The sequence below is a fragment of the Acipenser ruthenus genome, chromosome 16 (assembly GCF_902713425.1).
Source record: "Acipenser ruthenus chromosome 16, fAciRut3.2 maternal haplotype, whole genome shotgun sequence".
NCBI classification, from domain to species: domain Eukaryota; kingdom Metazoa; phylum Chordata; class Actinopteri; order Acipenseriformes; family Acipenseridae; genus Acipenser; species Acipenser ruthenus.
The window spans coordinates 16,057,815-16,080,788 of record NC_081204.1 but is presented as its reverse complement, the minus strand read 5'-3'; the positions used below and the strand labels follow the sequence as shown (position 1 = coordinate 16,080,788).

Here is a 22,974-nt window from a genome sequence, read left to right as displayed (position 1 = left end):
TGAGGGAACGCTGCAAAAGCAACAACTTTTATTTGTAGTTTTGTTACTGTGTTTTATTTTTCTTTCACCTTTTGTTTGTATTATTATTTTGATGCACCTGTGTGTGTGTGTGCTTTTATTTTCTGCTCCTCTTTTACCATTGATGGTATTTGAGTGAGCCAGCAGCGCAGTGCCACCTTGTGGCAGAATTAATAAAGTACACCCTGCGGGGTGCTCAAACCTTTACCCACTGTGTTGTGTCCAGTGAATTTCACCACCCTCTCACTCACATTTAAACATTAGACCTTATTACTGCAACATGTATGGGTGAATAAGATGTATATGGCCTGTGAAGCACTGAATACAAAATGTATTCGCTTACACTGGATGTGGAATGGACACAGTAATTACAATTCAGGGCATGGTGTGTTTTTATTTGTTTGCCAGGGATGAGGTGAATTCCATCCCTGCCGAACACTCGTATGGAATGTGGCTGGGTCTCAATTGAATAACTGACCATCAATCAAGAACCAGCCACATGGTATAAAAAGGGGAGAAATATTTTGTTTGGTGGTGGGAGTTCAGGAGTTTTGTGAGAATATGTACCAGGGATGAGGGCAGGGCAGGAGTCTCACCTGTGCATCGTAGATCCTCTGCATGGCCTGGTACAGCTGCTGGGAATAGCTAGAGATAGCAGCCGCATCCTCTTCAAACACCCCCAGCAAGGACCGCGTCTGGAGAGACACAGAGGAACAAGAGATAAACTTGCCAGCTGCTTTTCAAACACATTAAGCTCACCAGCTGCTTTTCAAACACAATCCACTTGTGTTACAACAAAATGTGTTGTAGTTTTTATAACCAAAGGTGAAGGGCGATTACAAGGCCACAGCCAGGCAGCATGTACAGTTACCAGATTAATGTATAATATGTGAATAATCAGCACACACACATTCCTCTTAATATTAAGAGCTCAGTCACACTTCATGCAATGCGGGTGGAATCCAAAGCATCCAGTGACAGAAGTATGTGAATCAAAACTCATTCTTCAAGTACACTGTATCTCATACAAATGGCATTTCCAAGGTCCAGCCATCCTTATACTGCTGGCCACAAAACACATACAAATATATGATTTTTATTTCATCAATAAAGTAATTTACAAAACAAGGATATGTCAAAAGTCAGATGAATGAATCCTGTTTTAAATACCATTATACACAGCTGTAGCAATTACTATATTCACACAATTATTGTTTTCAGATTCAGCTTTTATTAGGGATCTCCCCTGAATCGCTTGTTTAGAAAGGTACAGGGTATTAATGCTTGTGACAGGGCCTCTGTCTGCCGTGTGGGTGTGTGCATTCACTGCTGAGTGAGAGGCAGGAGATCGAGACGGAGGTAGAAGTTGATTTATTTACATGTCAACACACTGAACCGCTCACATGACACAACCAGCAATTGTACATACAACATAGTGTACGAAACCTTTGGTGGGATCTACAATCTCTGAACTAATCTTCGCTGTTCAATAATAAACAAACTCCAGCTACTCACTCGGCTGTCGGCAGCTTCGACTTGCTTACTCACTCTTCAGTATCTACCTGGTTCTGGTGCTCTCTGACTCTCTCACTCTCTCTTACACACACACACTGCTGACAAGCTTGATCATGGTGGATAAACGGTTAGGGCAGATACGTGACGGGCAGTTACACGACGGACTACTGTATACTAAACACATCGAGGTGTCTGCACTTTCCACCCCTGGAAGACAGGACAGCTTTACTGTAATGCAAGCAGACGTGGATGAACTTGGCAGAGAAGAGCCATATTATATCTATCCCAGCACAGCCTACATCGAAACATACCCTGGACCAGCAGAGCGACGTGAAAGTGTGGAAGCATTCACTGCCAGACTCAACTGAGAGTGCAAGGAGATAAATATAGAAAACACTTTAGAGCTAGCAAATTCTTCACAGCACTGTAGAGGAGGGGAGGAGAGGATCGCTTTCTCTGGTAAAGGGATGCTTCAGTTTACTGCTGAGAAGAGACTCGTTTTACTGTGTCCTCCTCCCCACACTGAGGTCTATAAACCAGTGGACACTGGGACAGGTGCAGGGATGCAGAAAGACTGGGGTGGGGTAGCTCTTGCCTTTTTACCCCACTCAGACATTACTGCCACTTTTACCCTTTCTTACTAAACAGCTCGGTGTCTGATGATTTGTCCGTTACAATTGCAGAAATACAAACTAGAAAAACACCCTTCTCTGCACCAGTACCTGGTGTACGACTGGAGCTCCAAACAGACATTAACAAGTCAGACATGCATGTGAGCCAGAGAGCCAGAGAGCTCCCACCTTCACTTCTTGCACTAAGGTGCTGATCACACACAGTTACAGCTTAATAAAGCTGATGCATACACACTTTATATTCTCATTATCTAATGAAAACAAACTGGAGATTAAACACTCTCAGAGCAGCGAAGGGTTCCTCAAGAGGAAAGGCATTTCATTACATTTTGGAAATAACCAAAACAAATTACAAACTGGGTTTCAAAGTTTTGTCAAGTTCTAGAAGTTCTGAAAATCCATTGTCTTGACTTGTTAGCACCAGCAGTATTGACACTGCCCAGCTCCCCTTTACAGTAATTGCAGGGCCATTCTGTGACAAATCACCCAACAGGTTACACCCGACCGTCTCTTGGTTCTTGGGTTGTTTCCGGAAAACAAGCTCAAATTTACATTGTTAGACTGATCAGGTCAAGGGGTCAAAAGTTATAGAGAGGTCAAAATGTGGTTGATGGGACCCCCCCTTAACGTTAACCAACCTTTTACTCAAAAACGGGTTGTGCTGCAGACTTGTGGGGGGTGTCATTTTATTGGAAATCGCACAGCAAATACATTTGAAAGAAAACAAAAAGGAAGTTACGCCTTAAAGTTTTTGACCTTTGACCTTGGGGTGAAACCCAAAAAATAAAAATCTCAAACAATTACCAAGAAAAGGTCTCGGCTCCATCCGTGCAAAATTCCAGGAAGGTAAGAATTGTGGTTTGCTTTGAAAAAATCTAAACCTAACCTTCCCCCTCCCATTTCTAAAAAACCTGAATAATCTTCAGGTAACAAACATTTACTTTGAATCAGATGACATGAGTTCATGAAGAATGATTTGATTCTGAAACTTGTAGCCTCTTGAGGAAGATGACGTGAGACTAGAGCATATAACACTGTACAGAATGTTGCCATGGGGTACCCAGCATGTGCCCTGCTTCTCTGGCCAGCGATACTGCTGTGAGTCCCACCAGGCTGCATGCATTGGTTATAAAAGTCTTCAAATTCCTCACAGACATTTTCAATCAGACCCATCCAACATGTATAAACAAAGATGACAGAAACAAAACTTCCTCTCTGATATAAAACTGCATCTTCTTCCTTAGCTTTGGATTCATCAGAGCCATCCCAGGAGATGCTTACAGTTTCAGATTCACTTCTGGAGAGGGAAGAGACTTGAAGCCGAGTCTGGGAAATGGGGATGAATCTATGCAGGCGTTTAGTGCCCTTTATGGTTAATGCATACTTGAACCCATGTTTTATGTTCAGCATTGGCCATGTCTTTACCGGATACAAAGATGAAGGTCATGCTGTCGAAGGTAGTCTTGCAGAATGAATCCATGTCTTCAGGGGTGACAATCTGACCATCAGTGGGACTCTGCAAGCTTGTTTTTGCAGTCTTTCGCTTGACTTCCCCCAATACCATCACAAGGGCCTTTGCCATGTGAAGTTGCAAAAGAAAATGGCAGATATTAATGAAACTGAAGCGGGTTTTGTACTGGGCAGCACAACCATTGCTGGAGTAATGAATCTTCCTCAGGTGGGAGGTGTTTCCTTCACTTGGGGGAGGAGTTTGGATTGAAAGAATTTCTGGCACCTATTATACTCGCATCAATGGGAAGTTCTCAAATTCTGAACTGAGTGCAAAACCTCGATCTCAGTGTGCAGCTTTCATTATCAAACAGGACAGCTGAAACTAGACTAGATTCAAGAAAACTCTGTTTGTAAGCCAGACTTTTATACTGGCTTGTACTTCCAGGGTCATTTCACCGGCTTCTTTTCTGTCAATAACCAATCACTGCTTCCCCTATTGACTGACATGTAACTTTCAGCCAGCAAGATGCTTTTAACCAGAAGCCACTGCTGCGGTGAAATGACCCAGGCAGTACAGTACAAGAATACGGGTTAGAAACAGAGAGTTTCCTTCATCCTACAGTAGCAGCACATATCTTTTAATCCATGTGTTTCTTTTGAAACTCCACATCTGAGATGCATGGAGCTAATGGAAGTGCTCGATGGCTGATTCATGGATGCCTTGCGTTAGCTGCAATCATTGTGAAGAGGAGTGCTGCTCATCTTGTTATTAATCACCTTGGTTTCTTTATATTGAGTTTCAACCACCGCTTCACTTCCTGAGCTGTAGGTCAGCCTCACTCCCCCAGTGATTCTGCAGTGCACTTTGCTATTCCTATCCTTCCTTCTTACAGGACACGAGCCAAAACAGCATTCCAGTGAAGATGGCATTATAGCAAGGGGGCTTACAACTCCATGAAGTTACACAAGCTAGCAGCAGTGACACCAGTGTGTTCTGCACAGTGCGCAGCGTGTCAAAGGGTAAATCAGTTATTTCCTGAATTGTAAACTGGTTGGGAGTATCTTGCTGCAGTAGTGAGTGAGTTTAATTACATAGATACTAAACTTCAGTGTCACCGAAGCAACAGTAATCAGTGTGTTTTTGTATATGGAAGCACCTGCCAACCAATCACATGCTGTCTCTCAGCTCTGCTGTATTGCCTAATCTAGGAATGGAAATAAGACTCCCATTGCATAGCAGTGTGATCCATTCCAGGTTTTACTGTGAGTTTAATTTGACACACCTGAGCTTGTTACAAATACACTGTGGCTAATCAAGCTCATATTAAAATCTGGAATGCGTGAAACTGCTGTGCAATAGGAGTCTTATTCCCATCCCAGTGATAACTTCCATCACTGTAAAGGAGGTGTTAGATCTCAATGGACCAAATACATTATTACATTACAAATAAAAACAGTAAATAATCATAACTGAATACAATTGAGATACGAGCAACATCGCGTTTGCACAAGTGTGTGCTGCATAGCGCAGGTCTTTCCATGCCTCTGTCCAGTCTGCTCGCCAGAGAGCAGAGCGCTGTGCTGCGATGCATGCAGTTGACACGTCTCGGTATACAGCGTGCTGGGCAGCTGCAGTGCACGCTACATCGCAAACACTCACCGATGACCGGTAGTGTTTATGAAATGTAGAGAAGGATATCGGCGCGGGGAGTTCTTTATTGAGCAGCGTCGTTTATATACCGGAATGTGCTGGCCCGCTCCCTTCAACACAGTGTGCAAAACAAAACAAAATACGCATTACCTGTGGACTGTCCTCGAGGGCATCTTCGAGGGGTAGTTTATCAATCCCGGGCATGGCAAATTTGTGCTATTTAGCAAAATGAATATATGAATATACCGATAATAACAATAACACCAGTTTTCCTTAGCTCCGTCCGAGTGCCACAAATCCATACAGCATCCAAAACACCCTACCCCAGCTCACCCAGCCCCGGAAATACCGCCTTCGCCTGCTAATTGGAAGAAACTAAATGTTGATGTCATATTCTATATCCTTGATTGGATCTATCTAGCGCCAGTCGCCAACGTTCCCTGGTTTTGAGCAAAGGAATGGTTTGAAACGGGTGCCATTGTGCCTCTAACAGAGAACTTCGCGTTAGTGAGCTAATGGAGGATAGGAGCCGTAATGGCGGAGACTGGAGTACAGTTTCATAGCCTCTCCAGTGGGGCTTTCTGAAAGGGAGGGGGAGGGGGAGGGTCATCTGCATAAAAACACACTGATACACAGTGTTGACAACTTAGCGATTTGTCGCTAGATCCAGCGACTTTTGGGTTTCCCTAGCGACAAATCTAGCGACTTTCACTACCGACAACAGGGATTGTCAGAGAAAGAAGTCGCCAAATTGTATCATCACAACATAAGTCACCCGCAGCTCAATAAAGCACGCTTCTCTCGTCCTGAAGTAATGAATTTTACAGTGCTGGCGTTCTTCACGTGGTGCAGATTCCCTCAGATCTGCACAGAATCGCAGAGATGCGCGTTCTCCGAGGGCTGCTGCGTGACGTCACTGAACTCCACCCGCAGAAATCTGCAGATCCTGCACAGCGCAGCGCAGCTTTGAAAAGCCGCTGCGGAGCTGGTTGCGACTGTGTACCAAAGAGATCACGAGTGACCTGCTAATCGTAATGCAAATAACTACTACAACTGCTGCCCGCTTGTTAGCGGACGCGAGCGACATCAGTTATTTAAACAAACATACTGTACTAAATCAGTGATAAGTGATGTATAATGTTACAATAAAATGAATGACATCAGACTAACTCTGTATAGGTAGATACTCCATACAAATATAAATAGGATGTTTAAAATGATCAACCATCATTAAAACATTTAATATAGTTTATATTGGTGTTTACTCTGGTTAAGCGATTCCAAGAGGAGTGGTAAATTGTATAGCGACGTTTCTGACGACTTTAGAATGTCTAAATAGCGACATCTAGCGACTTTGTGTGGTTTCTCCAGCGACTTCCTGCTGTGTGGAGTTGGCAACACTGCTGATACACGCAGACACTTATTATCACTTATGCCTTTTGTTTCCGAGCAACATTTGTTCCATAGCACTGATTGATCACACAGACTGTGATGTCTTCAGCAGTGTGATCGTCACTGTTGAAGTGACGGGCTACTGGAAATCAGGTGGTGTTAATGTGAATGCTTCTTAAGTGTTCTACAAACCGCTCTGCTAAACGCCTTTTAGTTTCCCCAATATACAGTTTGTTGCATTTCTTGCAGATAATGCAGTAGACTATTCCTTTAGAGGCACATGTAAAATGTTTATGAATGTTGAATGAAGATTGAATGCCTCTAATCTGTTTCAGAATGAATGTATTTATAGGTATTACATCATGGTCTATTACATGGATATGTACCTTTCAAAGGTTCCCCAGAAGGACGAATATTACTGTGTATCACATATTCTCTTATATTCTTGTCTCTTCTATATGACATCAAGGGGAGTGTCTTCAAAATAGGTACATTAGATGGGTCTTGTTGTAAAATGTTAAAGTTTCTTTGCACAATCGTCTGTATCTTTCTGTTGGTCGGGTGGTAAGTGAGGACCAGAGGGATTATATCATCTGTGTTGTAGATTGTTATTATATAAAGCATTTTTCTATTTATATTTGAAATGCGGGATTTAGCTTTAGTGATGATCTTGTCTAGAAAGCCACAATTTCCAAAAACACACACATTTCCTCGCATTTGGTGAAGAAATCTTGATCTGCAGATATGTCTTACCAGTTGTGAATAGGGAATGGAGTCACGGCATGCCTTAGGGTGTGAGGAGTCATACTGCAGATATGAAGGAGAATCAGCTGGTTTGTAGTACACAGTGGTGTTAATGGTGGAATTGGAAACAGTGATGGAAATGTCTAAGACAGATATACTGTTGCCAGTTTCTGATGTGTTCCATGTGAAATCCAGGGCTGGGTGGGAATGTGTTCCTGACTGAATGAACTGTTTTAAATCCTCACTGGAGTTGGTGGAAATCCCAAAGATGTCGTCAATCTACCTAAGATATAGTTTAGGTGTGTTTCCATTGTATTGCTGTAAAAAATTGTGTTCAACCGATCCCACAGAAAGGCAAGCATATGATGGTCCCATTTTAGTTCCCATGCTAACACCCCTTACTTGAGTGTAAAAACTACCATCAAAGGAAAAACAATTCAATGTGAGCACAAGTTCAGCCAGTCTTAGAAGAAAAAGAAAACAGAAATGTGCAGAAATGGTCTCACATAGGAAAGCGGTTTATTGTTTTTATTTTTAAATCAGAAATGCAGGCCTGTTGATCAGCTTCCGTCTAAACTACAGGATGAATCGTGCACACAGAATATTACTGCAGATGTCTGTGCTCAATAGTACCCCAAAACCCTCCATGAAGACGTCCTTCACGTCTGGGGGAAAAAAGTTAGGATAATTAAGACAATAGCGATACCTGTTGAAATGAGGTACTGAATTACTGGCACGGCAGCTACAGTGATACAAATGTGTAACATCTGCAAATATAAACGCAAAGGATAGTATCATTGTTCTATACCCCTCCGGGGCCCTCTGAGTGTGTGGGCCCGTGTGCCGTTGCACCTGCTGCACCTGCTATTTGCTCCGCCACTGGTGCTAGTGAATTAATTCATGCGTGTTCTCATTTGGTCTTCTTGTGTTCTGGGCTGGAGTAGCAGCGTAGTACCACAGAGGCCATACGCACCTATAACCATCACAATTCTAACTGAATAAACTTTGGCACGTCGTTTTACTATATATTCTGTGCGTGGCATCAAACAGTTACTGTAACTGTATGATTGGTAGTTTTTATCTTTCTATCAGAAGAGCAGGAACGGAATCCTGTAGAGGCGGAACGCCGTTCTGGTCCGTTATGCGCCAATTTAACTCCTGGTTAAATGCAAATTCAATTATTTAGGGGCAGCCATGCTGGCAACTACATAAATGCATGAAGGCGATTACACACACTACTATATAAATGCATGAAGGCGATTAGAAAGACACAACTATATAAACACAAGAGGCGGCAGTGTGGAGTAGTGGTTAGGGCTCTGGACTCTTGACCAGAGGGTTGTGGGTTCCATCCCAGGTAGGGGACAGTGCTGCTGTACCCTTAAGCAAGGTACTTTACCTAGATTGCTCCAGTAAAAACCCAACTGTATGAATGGGTTATTGTATGTTAAAAATAATGTGTAAAATAATGTAATTGTATGTAAAAATAATGTGATATCTTGTAACAATTGTAAGTTGCCCTGGATAAGGGCGTCTGCTAAGAAATACATAATAATGAAGGCGATTAGAAAGACACAACTATATGAAGGCGATTAGAAAGACACTTGGTTATCAGCCACAGCAATTGGGTTATTAGCCAAAGGTACCAAATGTCTGAAGTAAATGTTATCATGTTTATGTCAACAATTATCAGTAAATTTTGAGATCTGCCAATATTCAGACTTTTACCATAACACTGAAAGCAGTTTGTTTTGATAGATTGAATTGTGTTACTCTGACAGAGTTAAATCAACCACCAAGGGGCGACCAAGAGCCACAAGAGATGGAGATGAGAGGGGCTCCCTCCGGTGGTCAATCTTCTTCCCTCTAATCAGCACCATATCATTCTCTCTCATTGGTGCTGTTCACCTTTTTGTTTTAGTTGTTTTCGGCTCAGCTGAATACCACATTTCCTGGGTCGTGGGTTGGTAGTGTGGTGGAGTAGAGACCAGCTTCCACTGCGTGACACGGAAGATAAACAGGAAGTTGTACAGCAGGGGCCTGGCCCTTTATTCACATGCTCTGCCTCTGGCAGTGTGCTAAAGTTGACAGGTTCTGGCAGGACTTACACCAAGCCACCCTGGGGATGATATCCATGCCATTCCCTTTACAACCCAGCTGCCTCTCACTCATTCATATATCTGAAGCCAGGAACACCTGTTGATAAATCCCAGTACGTGCTAATGTCTCTGTCATCTCCTTCCGCCAGGAGAGTAAAGGTCTCCACACACCAGACGCAATGAGATGTTTTAATTGGCGATGAGATTCTTTCACAGCGTCATGACCATACACACCAGAAGCAACACAGAGGCGATGCGACGGGTTTGAAAATTGCCAGATCTATACAACTGTGAAAAATTGCTAACCTATGATCAAGACTAACACATACTGTCAGCATGATGCAGTAATTATGAGTGTCTTCTCTGACTGTATTTCAAAACATATAGAAACAAATCATACACACCAGGCTTATCCAGTTCCTTCGAAATGTACACCCATATATTGTCTTTCAAATCTGTATCTTTTATAATTGTGATGCCCTTGGTCATAAAGCTCTGGGTATTTTTCCAGGGCAGGTATTATTGTTTCCTCCATCATTTTGGATACTACTTCACCCTGCTGGATCACGTGCATTGAAGCTGTTCTCTGATTGCTCAATGCCCTAAGTGACACTCGTCAAATTGGAAAAAATCGGATTCAATCCTATTTATTTTGCGTCGCTCCGGTGCTGCTCCTGCGTTGCCTGTCGCGTTGCCTCTGGTGTGAAAGGTACTTATCAAAAGTATTGGTTCTATTTATTGTGATGCATCGCTGCACAGTTCCACACCTGGTGGGCAGCAGCCTTAACTGCATGTAACTGGAAAGGACTTACAAAGTGAAACCACAAGGAGTGGGGTTCACAACCACCTACAACTGTAAGCAATGAGGTATCAATCAATCAATCAATCAATCAATCAATACAATATCCAGATGAGTCAATTGAGAACACATCCTCATTTACACTGGCGACCTGGCAAGAGGCTCACACCACCACAGCAAACCACACAGCACACAAGAAATAAGGAATAAAACAAACACATAATCAATCCTAAAACTTAAACCATAAAACTCAGCAGCAACTCAGCAGGCACACACAATGAGTCGACCCTACGGCTAAATGAACAGAGGTTCAGAGGTTCCAAGGCGCGCATCAAAGTGTAGTGGATCACTGTGTTGTTGTTCTCAGTGTAGGTGTGGATCACTGTGTTGTTGTTCTCAGTGTAGGTGTGGATCACTGTGTTGTTGTTCTCAGTGTGGGTGTGGATCACTGTGTTGTTGTTCTCAGTGTAGGTGTGGATCACTGTGTTGTTGTTCTCAGTGTGAGTGTGGATCACTGTGTTGTTGTTCTCAGTGTAGGTGTGGATCACTGTGTTGTTGATCTCAGTGTAGGTGTAGATCACTGTGTTGTTGTTCTCAGTGTAGGTGTGGATCACTGTGTTGTTGTTCTCAGTGTAGGTGTGGATCACTGTGTTGTTGTTCTCAGTGTAGGTGTGGATCACTGTGTTGTTGTCCTCAGTGTAGGTGTGGATCACACAGATCTTCTTGGGTTTGAAGGGCCTGTTGGACATAATAAACATGGAACAAGGGGTTTCTAATCTAGGACATTACACAGATCACTCGCAGACTTGTCCTGAAAAACAGCAAATGGTCACAACGTGTTTTATGAAGTGCCCTGCAGAAGCCCTAGATTATCAAACCAGTGCAGGGTAATATTAAACAGAGTTTTCTGCGTGAATTTTATACTTCTTTCTCTAACAAGAAAAGGCCTGTAGAGAACATGTGAGCCATACAAGAGTGTACACATCCAAACAACAATTGTAATGTATCTGTTTTCTAGGAATAAAGAATGACTGGGGTTGGGGCATCTATAGCCCAGTTTAATACTAAACTTACTAAATATCTTGGTATTCCTGAATAGATACTGTCTCCTCTTACACTACAAGCATACAAGTCTATTGAGCAAGCCTCCTGTCAATGGTATCTGCAACGGAGATGGGGGGGGGGGGCATCTTTAATTAACAACTCATTTTGAAAGAAGAAAAAAAATAGGACCAAATAATTACTGAAATAATGATGTCATGTTGTTTGTTTTTCCATTTTATGATGTTTTATAAAAGGAGTGATTTAAACGGGACTAAATGCTTTGAAAATAGAGTGTCATTCCTTACAGAAGCTTACCATAGTGAAAGCAAAGTGTTTAAGCCGAGTAAAAGCATGGTAAAGTATAGGTAAGCATTGTAAAAGACCAGAGGGGTATGGTAAAGCATATTAAAAACATGGTAAATGCATAGTATAACCATGGGAATACTGAAAAATGATCATACCAACTTATCTAAGGGAGTGTCATGCTTAAGTATCTATATCCATGTACAGTACTGCTGTATCTGTGTACGTGTGTGTCTCAGCTGAGGGATCTCTGTAAATCTGGGATGTGATTAGACTTGCTTCTGCTTTCAGCAGTAGGTGGCTCAGTCTTTCAATTGGGTTGCACCTCTGGACATACGAAGGGTGTTGCTCTGTTTCAAATGGGGTTGAGTCTCTTCTTTTTCTTTCAGCAATGTGACTGGCTGTGAGGTACTGATGGCTTTGCTGTATCGCACGTTATACAGATAAAGTCCCTGTTCTGGAATATGTCAACATTGCAGCTCTCTGTTCCGAGTCTGTCTGAGTCATGATGGATAGGACAACACACCTGACAGACCTTGACAGAGGGAGCTCAGTTGGCAGGTGCTTCTGAATTCAAGCCGGATCAAATTCCTGCTGCTTCCCAATTAACAGCCTCTCAAGTGCTACACCCCTCTTGAGACGTCACTGCGGATGAACTCCCCTGGTACAACATCCCTAAAGGAATTCCTGCTAATCCTTGAGGACTGCTCTGGAATCCAATCAGAGCTGTCCTGCTGCCTGGTGACCCAGTTAACAGTGTTATGGCAGGTGTTGTTATCCTTTTCTCCATCTATCTATCTACCTAGCTAGCTATTGAGCAATCTATTTATCTACCTTTCTATCTGCAATCTCTCTCTCTCTCTCTGTCTATATATATATATATATATATATATATATATATATATATATATATATATATATATATATATATATACTGTACAGACAAGTTTGTTGGTACCCTTACAGCTCGTTGAAATAATGCTTCATTCCTCCTGAAAAGTGATGAAATTAAAAGCTATTTTATCATGTATACTTGCATGCCTTTGGTATGTCATAGAATAAAGCAAAGAAGCTGTGAAAAGAGATGAATTATTGCTTATTCTACAAAGATATTCTAAAATGGCCTGGACACATTTGTTGGTACCCCTTAGAAATGATAATAAATAATTGGATTATAGTGATATTTCAAACTAATTAGTTTCTTTAATTAGTATCACACATGTCTCCAATCTTGTAATCAGTCATTCAGCCTATTTAAATGGAGAAAAGTAGTCACTGTGCTGTTTGGTATCATTGTGTGCACCACACTGAACATGGACCAGAGGAAGCAAAGGAGAGAGTTGTCTGAGGAGATCAGAAAGAAAATAATAGACAAGCATGGTAAAGGTAAAGGCTACAAGACCATCTCCAAGCAGCTTGATGTTCCTGTGACAACAGTTGCAAATATTATTAAGAAGTTTAAGGTCCATGGAACTGTAGCCAACCTCCCTGGGCGCGACCGCAAGAGGAAAATCGACCCCAGATTGAACAGAAGGATAGTGCAAATGGTAGAAAAAGAACCAGGATAACTGCCAAAGAGATACAAGCTGAACTCCAAGGTGAAGGTACATCAGTTTCTGATCGCACCATCCGCCGCTTTTTGAGCGAAAGTGGGCTCCATGGAAGAAGACCCAGGAGGACTCCACTTTTGAAAGAAAAACATACAAAAGCCAGAATGGAATTTGCTAAAATGCATATTGACAAGCCACAATCCTTCTGGGAGAATGTCCTTTGGACAGATGAGTCAAAACTGGAGCTTTTTGGCAAGTCACATCAGCTCTATGTTCACAAAGAAAAGAACACCATACCTACAGTGAGACATGGAGAAGGCTTGGTTATGTTTTGGGGCTGCTTTGCTGCGCCTGGCACAGGGTGCCTTGAATCTTTGCAATGCTATCAAGGCATTCTGGAGCGAAACGTACTGCCCAGTGTCAGAAAGCTCTGTCTCAGTCGCAGGTCATGGGTCCTCCAACAGGATAATAACCCAAAACACACAGCTAAAAGCACCCAAGAATGGATAAGAACAAAACATTGGACTATTCTGAAGTGGCCTTCTATGATTCCTGATCTGAATCCTATCGAACATCTATGGAAAGAGCTGAAACTTGCAGTCTGGAGAAGGCACCCATCAAACCTGAGACAGCTGGAGCAGTTTGCTCAGGAAGAGTGGGCCAAACTACCTGTTAACAGGTGCAGAAGTCTCATTGAGAGCTACAGAAAATGTTTGATTGCAGCGATTGCCTCTAAAGGTTGTGCAACAAAATATTAGGTTAGCGGGCCCATCATTTTTGTCCATGCCATTTTCATTTGTTTTATTATTTACAATATTATGTTGAATAAAAAATAAAAAGCAAAGTCTGATTTCTATTAAATATGGAATAAATAATGGTGGATGCCAATTACTTTTGTCAGTTTCAAGTTATTTCAGAGAAAATTGTGCATTCTTCGTTTTTTGTGGAGGGGTACCAACAAATTTGAGCACGTCTGTATATATCCATAAATCCTTCTACCTATCTATTGAACAATATACAGTATCTATCTATATATCTATTGATCAATCTACAGTATCTAGCTACCTATCTATTGAGCAATCTATTTATCTGTCTGTCCGTCTATCTACAGTATCTGTTTATCTATCTATCAGTATACTGTTTGTATATATGTGTCTGTAAGTCAAGATAGCAGGCTGTCTGTCTGTCTATCAATATCTATTTGTTACAAATCAAATGATAAACTAAAGGCTGTTCAGTATCCACTATATTCTATATCAATCAATCCTTTCAGGAGGAGAAGTAACTTTTGCAGCTTGCTTCTGCCTAGCTTAGAGACAGTCACCCCTGATATCAGACCAGGAGGAATGTGAAGATCAGGTGATGCTGGATTGGGAGAAACACCATTTGGGGATTCGGAATGGCCCAGATTTCCTGGATCTTGTTTCGTCGCACTTTCTATCTGTCTGTCTATCAGGATATCAACATCTTTCTATCTGAACATGTTTCTATCTGTCTGTCTATCAGGATATCAACATCTTTCTATCTGAACATGTTTCTATCTGTCTGTCTATCAGGATATCAACATCTTTATATCTGAACATGTTTCTATCTGTCTGTCTATCACTCTATCAACATCTTTCTATCTGAACATGTTTCTATCTGTCTGTCTATCAGGATATCAACATCTTTCTATCTGAACATGTTTCTATCTGTCTGTCTATCACTCTATCAACATCTTTCTATCTGAACATGTTTCTATCTGTCTGTCTATCAGGATATCAACATCTTTCTATCTGAACATGTTTCTATCTGTCTGTCTATCACTCTATCAACATCTTTCTATCTGAACATGTTTCTATCTGTCTGTCTATCAGTCTATCAACATCTTTCTATCTGAACATGTTTCTATCTGTCTGTCTATCAGTCTATCAACATCTTTATATCTGAACATCTTTCTATCTGTCTGTCTATCACTCTATCAACATCTTTCTATCTGAACATGTTTCTATCTGTCTGTCTATCAGGATATCAACATCTTTCTATCTGAACATGTTTCTATCTGTCTGTCTATCAGGATATCAACATCTTTATATCTGAACATGTTTCTATCTGTCTGTCTATCACTCTATCAACATCTTTCTATCTGAACATGTTTCTATCTGTCTGTCTATCAGGATATCAACATCTTTCTATCTGAACATGTTTCTATCTGTCTGTCTATCACTCTATCAACATCTTTCTATCTGAACATGTTTCTATCTGTCTGTCTATCAGGATATCAACATCTTTCTATCTGAACATGTTTCTATCTGTCTGTCTATCACTCTATCAACATCTTTCTATCTGAACATGTTTCTATCTGTCTGTCTATCAGTCTATCAACATCTTTCTATCTGAACATGTTTCTATCTGTCTGTCTATCAGTCTATCAACATCTTTATATCTGAACATCTTTCTATCTGTCTGTCTATCACTCTATCAACATCTTTCTATCTGAACATGTTTCTATCTGTCTGTCTATCAGTCTATCAACATCTTTCTATCTGAACATGTTTCTATCTGTCTGTCTATCACTCTATCAACATCTTTATATCTGAACATGTTTCTATCTGTCTGTCTATCAGGATATCAACATCTTTATATCTGAACATGTTTCTATCTGTCTGTCTATCAGTCTATCAACATCTTTCTATCTGAACATCTTTCTATCTGTCTGTCTATCACTCTATCAACATCTTTATATCTGAACATGTTTCTATCTGTCTGTCTATCACTCTATCAACATCTTTCTATCTGAACATCTTTCTATCTGTCTATCAACATCTTTCTCTCTGTCTGTATGTAAAGCCACCTCAACATGTGTAACAGTCTATCAACATATCTGCATTGTATATACTGTGCTGTACATATTAGTACCTCACATCAATCTGTACAGCCCTGCTATTGAGGCCAGGCAAGGGACCAAGAAATAGTGCCCTTAAAAGGGGGGTGGCTTCCTTCAAGGGACACGGAATGAACAGAATACCATTGTTTAAAAAGCTCTTTGCTTCGCCAGTTCATTTAACTGGTTCACACTTTATTCAACAGTTTAACTGTTTCCCAGACCTTTCTACTTTTATGTTTCTTTATGCAAACGGTTCTAAATGTTTCTATTATACATATATTTAAATCCTACACAATGTTACATGATGTTGCATCCAAGTTTTCAAAACAGTTGGTATAGTACAGAATGGTGGTCTTATTAGAGAGGCAGGGGAACACAGGGGTTTGATAGGCTTGGGACTGCTGATGGTGTCCTGCACACTGTATACAGACTGACATTACATTCTGGGAAAAAAGGCCTTCATTGTAAAGTGGCCTTTTACAGAGGATGCGTCCAATCAGGCGTTACTGTCCCTTTTGTAAGGAACATTCAGCACAAATAATAGTGCCACACACTGATGCCCTCATAATTAATATTTAAAGTCCATTGTGGTAAATTAAGCTTATTTGGAATCAATGACTATAAATTATATCAAACAATTTTAGACATTTGCATTTCTATAGCAGCTAAGTCCTCGCTCTCGTTTCCCAAACCAGGAAAAGCAAGAGCAGGGTGTTATTAAAGTAGAAAGTTTATAAACCCTATTGTCACTGCTGATTTCATTACCGAACCACAACAACACAGACACACACGGGAAACAATGCCGTTCACAGCGTACACTTGAGACACCCAGCTAGTGTGTGCCTGGCTCGTTTTCCGAGTACTAAAATCGCTAAATAAATAGCTACACTTATTTAAAAACCGCTCTGAATGGCAACGCCGTATTAATCCGGACAGACGGGCGCAATAAGTGGAGTAAAACAACAAGCCAACCCACCGTAGCTTGCCTTCTGCCAAAACCATTGTCTTCAATTGTTCACATTCACCGTTAAATATGCATGTGAGGGGAAAACGGGAGAAAACTCATCAGGATTACCATAATAGCATTAAGAGATTACAAAATGTATAATTTCCATGGAAGACAAATTCACCTAAATAAGATTATACACTTATTATTTAGTGGACCGGTTTCCGAATGCAGCTCCTGCCTCCCATTCAAAACGACTCCCATTATGTCCTTAATTTGAAAGGAGGGGGTCATTTTCTCCCTTAATGGTTTCCAATAATGGAGTGCTCACGGTTTGTAATGATTTAATAGCCCCTGAGAAGGTTATCTGGGTTGAGGCGATAACACGCTTTGTGCCCCTGATGGCCCCCGTGTCGCCACATAAATTACCTGCAAACAAACAATTACTAGGCACATCCCGTGGTGGGGGGCACGGCATTGAGATGCTAAGCTCTCCAAATACAAGATTGTAATTAATGACGCAGAAAATCCAGCGCGTTCCTTTAAATGCCAGGCTCGCAGAAGACCTCGTGCAGTTCTACAGTACAGCAGGTATTTCCAGTACGGTACAGCAGGTAGATTTCATCGTGCTGGTAGCGACGGTGCCAGCATGGCCTCTTCTGCGCAATTTCACAAAGTGTTGAGTGACAGGAAGACTACGTTTACTATTGAGAGTATACTGGGACTCGACAGGACGAAGGAATGTGCTCCCTCAGCGAAGCCACACAGGCCGTGGACTGGTACGTCAAATACATACATACATATTTTTCTTTAATTTAAAAATTAAAAAAAAACGTTACATTTGTTATTCGAGTTTGTGATTATATTGTGGATATATAGACATCACTACCAGGCTATTATATATATATATATATATATATATATATATATATATATATATATTCTTCCCTTACGGAAGCAGGTAGTCTAACTTCTACATTCTATGGAAAATACCCTTCCAGCAGGATAGCGCAGTAAAGTTAAACGTGGTTTATTGTATCTGTCGTTTCTAATTATATATATATATATATATATATATATATATATATATATTATAAACAGAATAAAAATGCATATACATTTCAGTAATACATAGTACAAAAAGTATGCAAAGTATTGCGGGTACTCGTCTATGAAGAGCCAGGGGTTGGGCTGGATCTAACTTCAATAAAAGTGTTCAATAAATTACAAAGATGGAACGTTTTTACAGATTTTTTTTTTTTATTAGCCATTTTGATGATACTAATGTATATTTTATGAAACCGGACAGTACATGACCAATTTATAATTTAAAGTTTTTAATAATGTTATCAGCTGTAAAGGAAACTGACTTTCCACAATATTATGTAGTATACAATTCCTAAATAGATGAGAAACTGTTTCAGTATAATCAATACATAATGAACAGTTAGTTTTAATGTCACATTTTTAGTATTCTTAAATTGTGTTTGACAGTATAGCATTTATGTATGATTTTGTAGGACACTTTATTAATCACAATCTTTGACTTATTTTTAGGTCCAGACGTCAGCCGCCAACAAGACTCGCCTCCTGTAGCGCCTGAGCTCGTGCTGTTGCCGCAGATGAAAGTTCAAGAGGACAAGAACATTGTCTACAATAAGCGGCAGTGCTCAGAGTCCTACAAACGAGCTTTGAACTGGTACATAGGCAGGAGGCCCAGGACGGCTTTCAGTGGAGCCCAGGTAACCACAACGTACATTCACACGTGCATTGTGTTTATTTACATGTTTCCAGGATAGATACAGGGGCATGTTTTTGTGTTACAAGCAAAGTGTTCTCTTAGCCAAAATGTTCTTTAAGACGGAGTTGACCACAGACACAATATGAACCAATAAATACATGTATATTACTTGTCATGACGCACGTGCATCAACATATGAAATGAAAAGCAACAGGCAAGTGTATATAGGGTTAATAAACTAAAGTAACAGACAAACTAATGTTAATAAACTGTCAAACTAAATTAATACAGCACCCCTACACACATTAAATGCAGCAGCAGCTTGTGAATACAGTGCTCCCGTTTATTATGCTATAGTCAGGAGCCATAGTTAAGAGAGCGTTGTGTTCCTCCTTATAACAAGCATGCTAGTGTTAGTGTAATGGCATTATGGGGCACATGGGAGCCATGACCGTACCATCTTCTGACCTGTTCAGCAGTCTAACAGGCTGCCTTATAAAGGGGGAGCACTGTGCCTGTACAACAGCAACATTCAGGTTCCCCCCCTCCCCAAACCCCCCCTCCTCCAAGAGCTCAAACATCCATTTCAACACAAGGGTGTTCTCTAAGGCGAAGTGTTCTTATACACAGAGACTACTGTGTTTATTGCTGTGAATGAGTTATTAATTCCCCTGTGTGGGGTGCAGATCCGGGGCTCCAGGGCTATAGTAGCGAGGTACATGGGTAGCCCAAATGTTATTCATTCCCTTCCAATGCAGAAAAACTTGGTGGGATGTTTGCTCTTAATTTGAACAATGGGTTTCTATAGTTACCGCCAAGAGAGGTATCGCATTGCCTGTCGCCAAACCGGTCTGAAACCCTGTGAGAAGAATTAATTTCAGACTCCTTTTGAAGTGTGAGCCTCATTGTCACCCTGCCTGCTCACAGATCGAGGTTCTGGAGAGTGTGTTCAGAGTGAACCCCTACCCTGGGATCGATGTGAGGGAGGAGCTGGCGTGCAAACTGGAGCTGGATGAGGACCGGATCCAGGTGTGTGCAGTACAGGACTGACCGTTCATGCAGGAGAGGGCTTCTCATTTAGATTGCACTTCACCTCTCTTCCAGAACGGATTTTAAAATGCATTGCAATACTCAGGACTGACTGTTCATGCAGGAGAGAGCTTCTCATTTAGATTGCACTACACCTCTCTTCCAGAACGGATTTTAAAATGCATTGCAATACTCAGGACTGACCGTTCATGCAGGAGAGGGCTTCTCATTTAAATTACACTTCACCTCTCTTCCAGAACGGATTTTAAAATGCATTGCAATACTCAGGACTGATGCATTCATTCAGGAAAGGTTTTGTCATTTATATTTAAATACATTTCTCTTCCAGAATATATTTAAAAATGTATTTCAATATCTTTCAATATTTCAATGTGCTTATTTAGGCTAAGATTAATTAAAAACAGAGAAGAATAAAGCTGGCAATGTTCTAAACTAATCTGCACACCCTTGACTTTATTAAAGCTATGAGTTGTTTGTTTATGAGTTTGTAAGATGATTAAATTGTAAGAGAGGAAATCGCATTTGAGTGCAAAGAGAAGATCAGTCAATACATAGGGCTTCTGATTTTCAGTGCTTTACTGCGACTTTTCTACTCTCCATTTAAGAATTCAATTTCTATCACAACTGAGAAACATGCTAATAGTAAAATTGACTTAATGTTGTTTTTTTTTTTTTTTTTCTGAAAACAACTAAAATTGGCTTTTAAATTGGGCAAGCCTTAAGTTTTGATTAACAAGCAGAACGTACAAATGAGATCGCAAAATTTTAGGTGACTAATCTTTTAACGCTATAATGCAAAATAAAGAATTTTATGCTGGACACAATTACAATTACTGTATTTACATTCGAGAAGTCACTTCTGCTTTGAAATGAAAAAGTAAGACTTACAATTTAAAAGCCAGTTTAGTTGTTTTATAGAAAACCCCTGTAAATTTAAATCCATGCTGCTATCAACACGTTTCTCGGTTGTGATAGAGATACACGAAAGGCTTAACAGGGATCAATTGAATTTTTAAGGGAGAGTAGAAAGTCCGCGGAAAACACAAAATCGGAAGCCCTAATTTTTATATATTTAGATTCTTTCAAAATCTATTGTATTCTGGTTTATATTAATGTATTTTTTACAGAATATATTTTATTTGTATTCTTAAATATTTATTTCCCAGAATATTTGCAATATTTCAAAATATATATTGCAATGTTCAAAACAATATCTAAATATATTTTGATTTGTATTAAGTTTCTCTTCCAAAATATTTAATTGGCATGTTTGTGATATTAAAAGTGAAAGTCTGTCGGAGTTGATGGGTGCTTTTTCAAGATTAATCATTTTTTGATGTCATTCCTTCCCAGATCTGGTTCCAGAATCGGCGTGCTAAAATGAAACGGTCTCACAGAGAGTCTCAGTTCCTCCTGGTGAAGAAGGTCTTCACAGCTCTGCAGGACCCGGCAGAGCCTTGACGTGCATCTCTGTAATCTGAGACCCTCCTGACGTGCGTCTCTGTAATCTGACATGCGTCGCTGTAATCTGACACCCTTCTGATGTGCATCTCTAATCTGACGTGTGTCTCTGTAATCTGAGACCCTCCTGACATGCATCTCTGGATTCTGAGACCCTCCTGACGTGCGTCTCTGGATTCTGAGACCCTCCTGACGTGCGTCTCTGTAATCTGAGACCCTCCTGACGTGTGCCTCTGTAATCTGAGACCCTCCTGACATGCGTCTCTGTAATCTGACGTGCGTCTCTGTAATCTGAGACCCTCCTGACGTGTATCTCTGTAATCTGACGTGCGTCTCTGTAATCTGAGACCCTTCTGACGTGCATCTCTAATCTGACGTGTGTCTCTGTAATCTGAGACCCTCCTGACGTGTATCTCTGTAATCTGACGTGCGTCTCTGTAATCTGAGACCCTTCTGACGTGCATCTCTAATCTGACGTGTGTCTCTGTAATCTGAGACCCTCCTGACATGCATCTCTGTAATCTGAGACCCTCCTGTCACAGCTGGAAACATGGGTCTTTCCTCTGCATTCCACTGGGTTTGTACAGAGTCTTGTTTTTAAGATATTATATTATGTAAATGTTGTAATTTATTATGTAAAATACATTCTGTATATTTTGGTTGTTCATAAAATGTTGATGTTATTGTTTTAATAAATATTTTTTTTACTGTGTGTTAAAGGAGTAGTGTTTCATACTGTTCTAAAATGTTTTTTCACATTCAAGAAGGTTTCTAAGATGAGCTTGAAAATATCAGATGTATTACTGTTGAAATGTTCTCTGGCCCCTTCAAATTTCTGTTTTGCTTCCTGGTCTAAAGATCTTGAGCACTATGTTTATAACCCCCTACTGTGACAAGCAGGAGCATTCCCATCTGCCTTGCAGAACGATGCAGTGGCAAGTAAGGTTAAAGTGAGGAAGGTAGTTGTGTCTAAAATGTTTTGCAACTGGTTTGTCAGCATGCTTTCTTCTTCTTCTAATAATGTGGTAAACAGACAAACTCAATTACATTTAAAGATGACTTTCCAAGTAGTTTTCAGGGCTTCTGTTTAAAAGCAAAGTGTACGTTTGTAAATAAGGTTTTTTGGGGCAGAGCTTTTTCAATTTCCCTTGCACTATTTCTATTCATTATTTACAGTTTAGAAATGACTTGTGTGTGTTTTTCTTTTGAAACCAGCAGTGCATCCCGGTGTTCCTCTGGAAGGACTTGGCAGTGTGTCTTCTAGGTTTTTTTTTTTTTTGTTTGTTTTTTTTTTTACTTGTTATATTACATTGAGTTATTTGCAATTTGGTGTGAAAATCCTGATGAATCAGTTTCTTAGAAGGTAGTCCATGGCTGGCAAGACTACTGCAAACACGTTTTAAAAACTCTGAAGACGGTGTAACCGCATTGCAATTGGGATAAACACTTCTGAAGTAAAATGTACACCATTCAACCTTTAAAATAACTCGGTCAATCTCAAAATGAGCGTTTCGAGGGGTGAAATACTGAACAGTACAGAAATTCAAGAAAAAAAGCTGAAATGCAAGGGGTACAGTTTGGTGTTGGTTTGATCAGCGCGTGCGCTGCTGGAAGGAGTCTCAGCTGTGTTTATTAACAGGGGAATACACCTGGGTTGCTGCAGCCACCTGTAAGCTGCTTGATGCAACCCAGGGCTGCAGATTGCTCTAAA

General features: G+C 40.6%; 2 protein-coding genes across 2 annotated transcripts in view; one reads left to right on the top strand and one right to left on the bottom strand.

Annotated features, from left to right (window-relative positions):
* The window catches only part of LOC117412282 (DCC-interacting protein 13-alpha), a 35,335-nt gene extending 29,683 nt beyond the window's left edge, over positions 1 to 5,652 (bottom strand). The window contains exons 1-2 of the mRNA XM_058988915.1: positions 5,419 to 5,652; positions 615 to 713 (exon numbers count right to left, since the gene is read on the bottom strand). Coding sequence (XP_058844898.1) covers positions 615 to 713; positions 5,419 to 5,472 — 153 coding nt within the window. The 5' untranslated portion in view covers positions 5,473 to 5,652. The remainder of the gene's footprint in view (positions 1 to 614; positions 714 to 5,418) is intronic.
* Positions 5,653 to 17,381: 11,729 nt separating this feature from the next.
* LOC117411796 (homeobox expressed in ES cells 1) lies at positions 17,382 to 21,975 on the top strand. The gene is made up of 4 exons (XM_034019565.3): positions 17,382 to 17,790; positions 18,569 to 18,753; positions 19,680 to 19,781; positions 21,156 to 21,975. The coding sequence occupies exons 1-4, from the start codon at positions 17,661 to 17,663 to the stop codon at positions 21,261 to 21,263; spliced, it is 525 nt and encodes a 174-aa protein (XP_033875456.1). The 5' UTR covers positions 17,382 to 17,660; the 3' UTR covers positions 21,264 to 21,975.
* Positions 21,976 to 22,974: the final 999 nt, after the last annotated feature.

Bases quoted from the DNA above. Each gene is read 5' to 3' on its own strand.
- LOC117411796 (XM_034019565.3), top strand. From the start codon at position 17,661: ATGGCCTCTTCTGCGCAATTTCACAAAGTGTTGAGTGACAGGAAGACT. The intron at 17,791-18,568 runs GTACGTCAAATA...ACTTATTTTTAG, and splicing joins GCCACACAGGCCGTGGACTG to GTCCAGACGTCAGCCGCCAA. The intron at 19,782-21,155 runs GTGTGTGCAGTA...ATTCCTTCCCAG, and splicing joins TGGATGAGGACCGGATCCAG to ATCTGGTTCCAGAATCGGCG.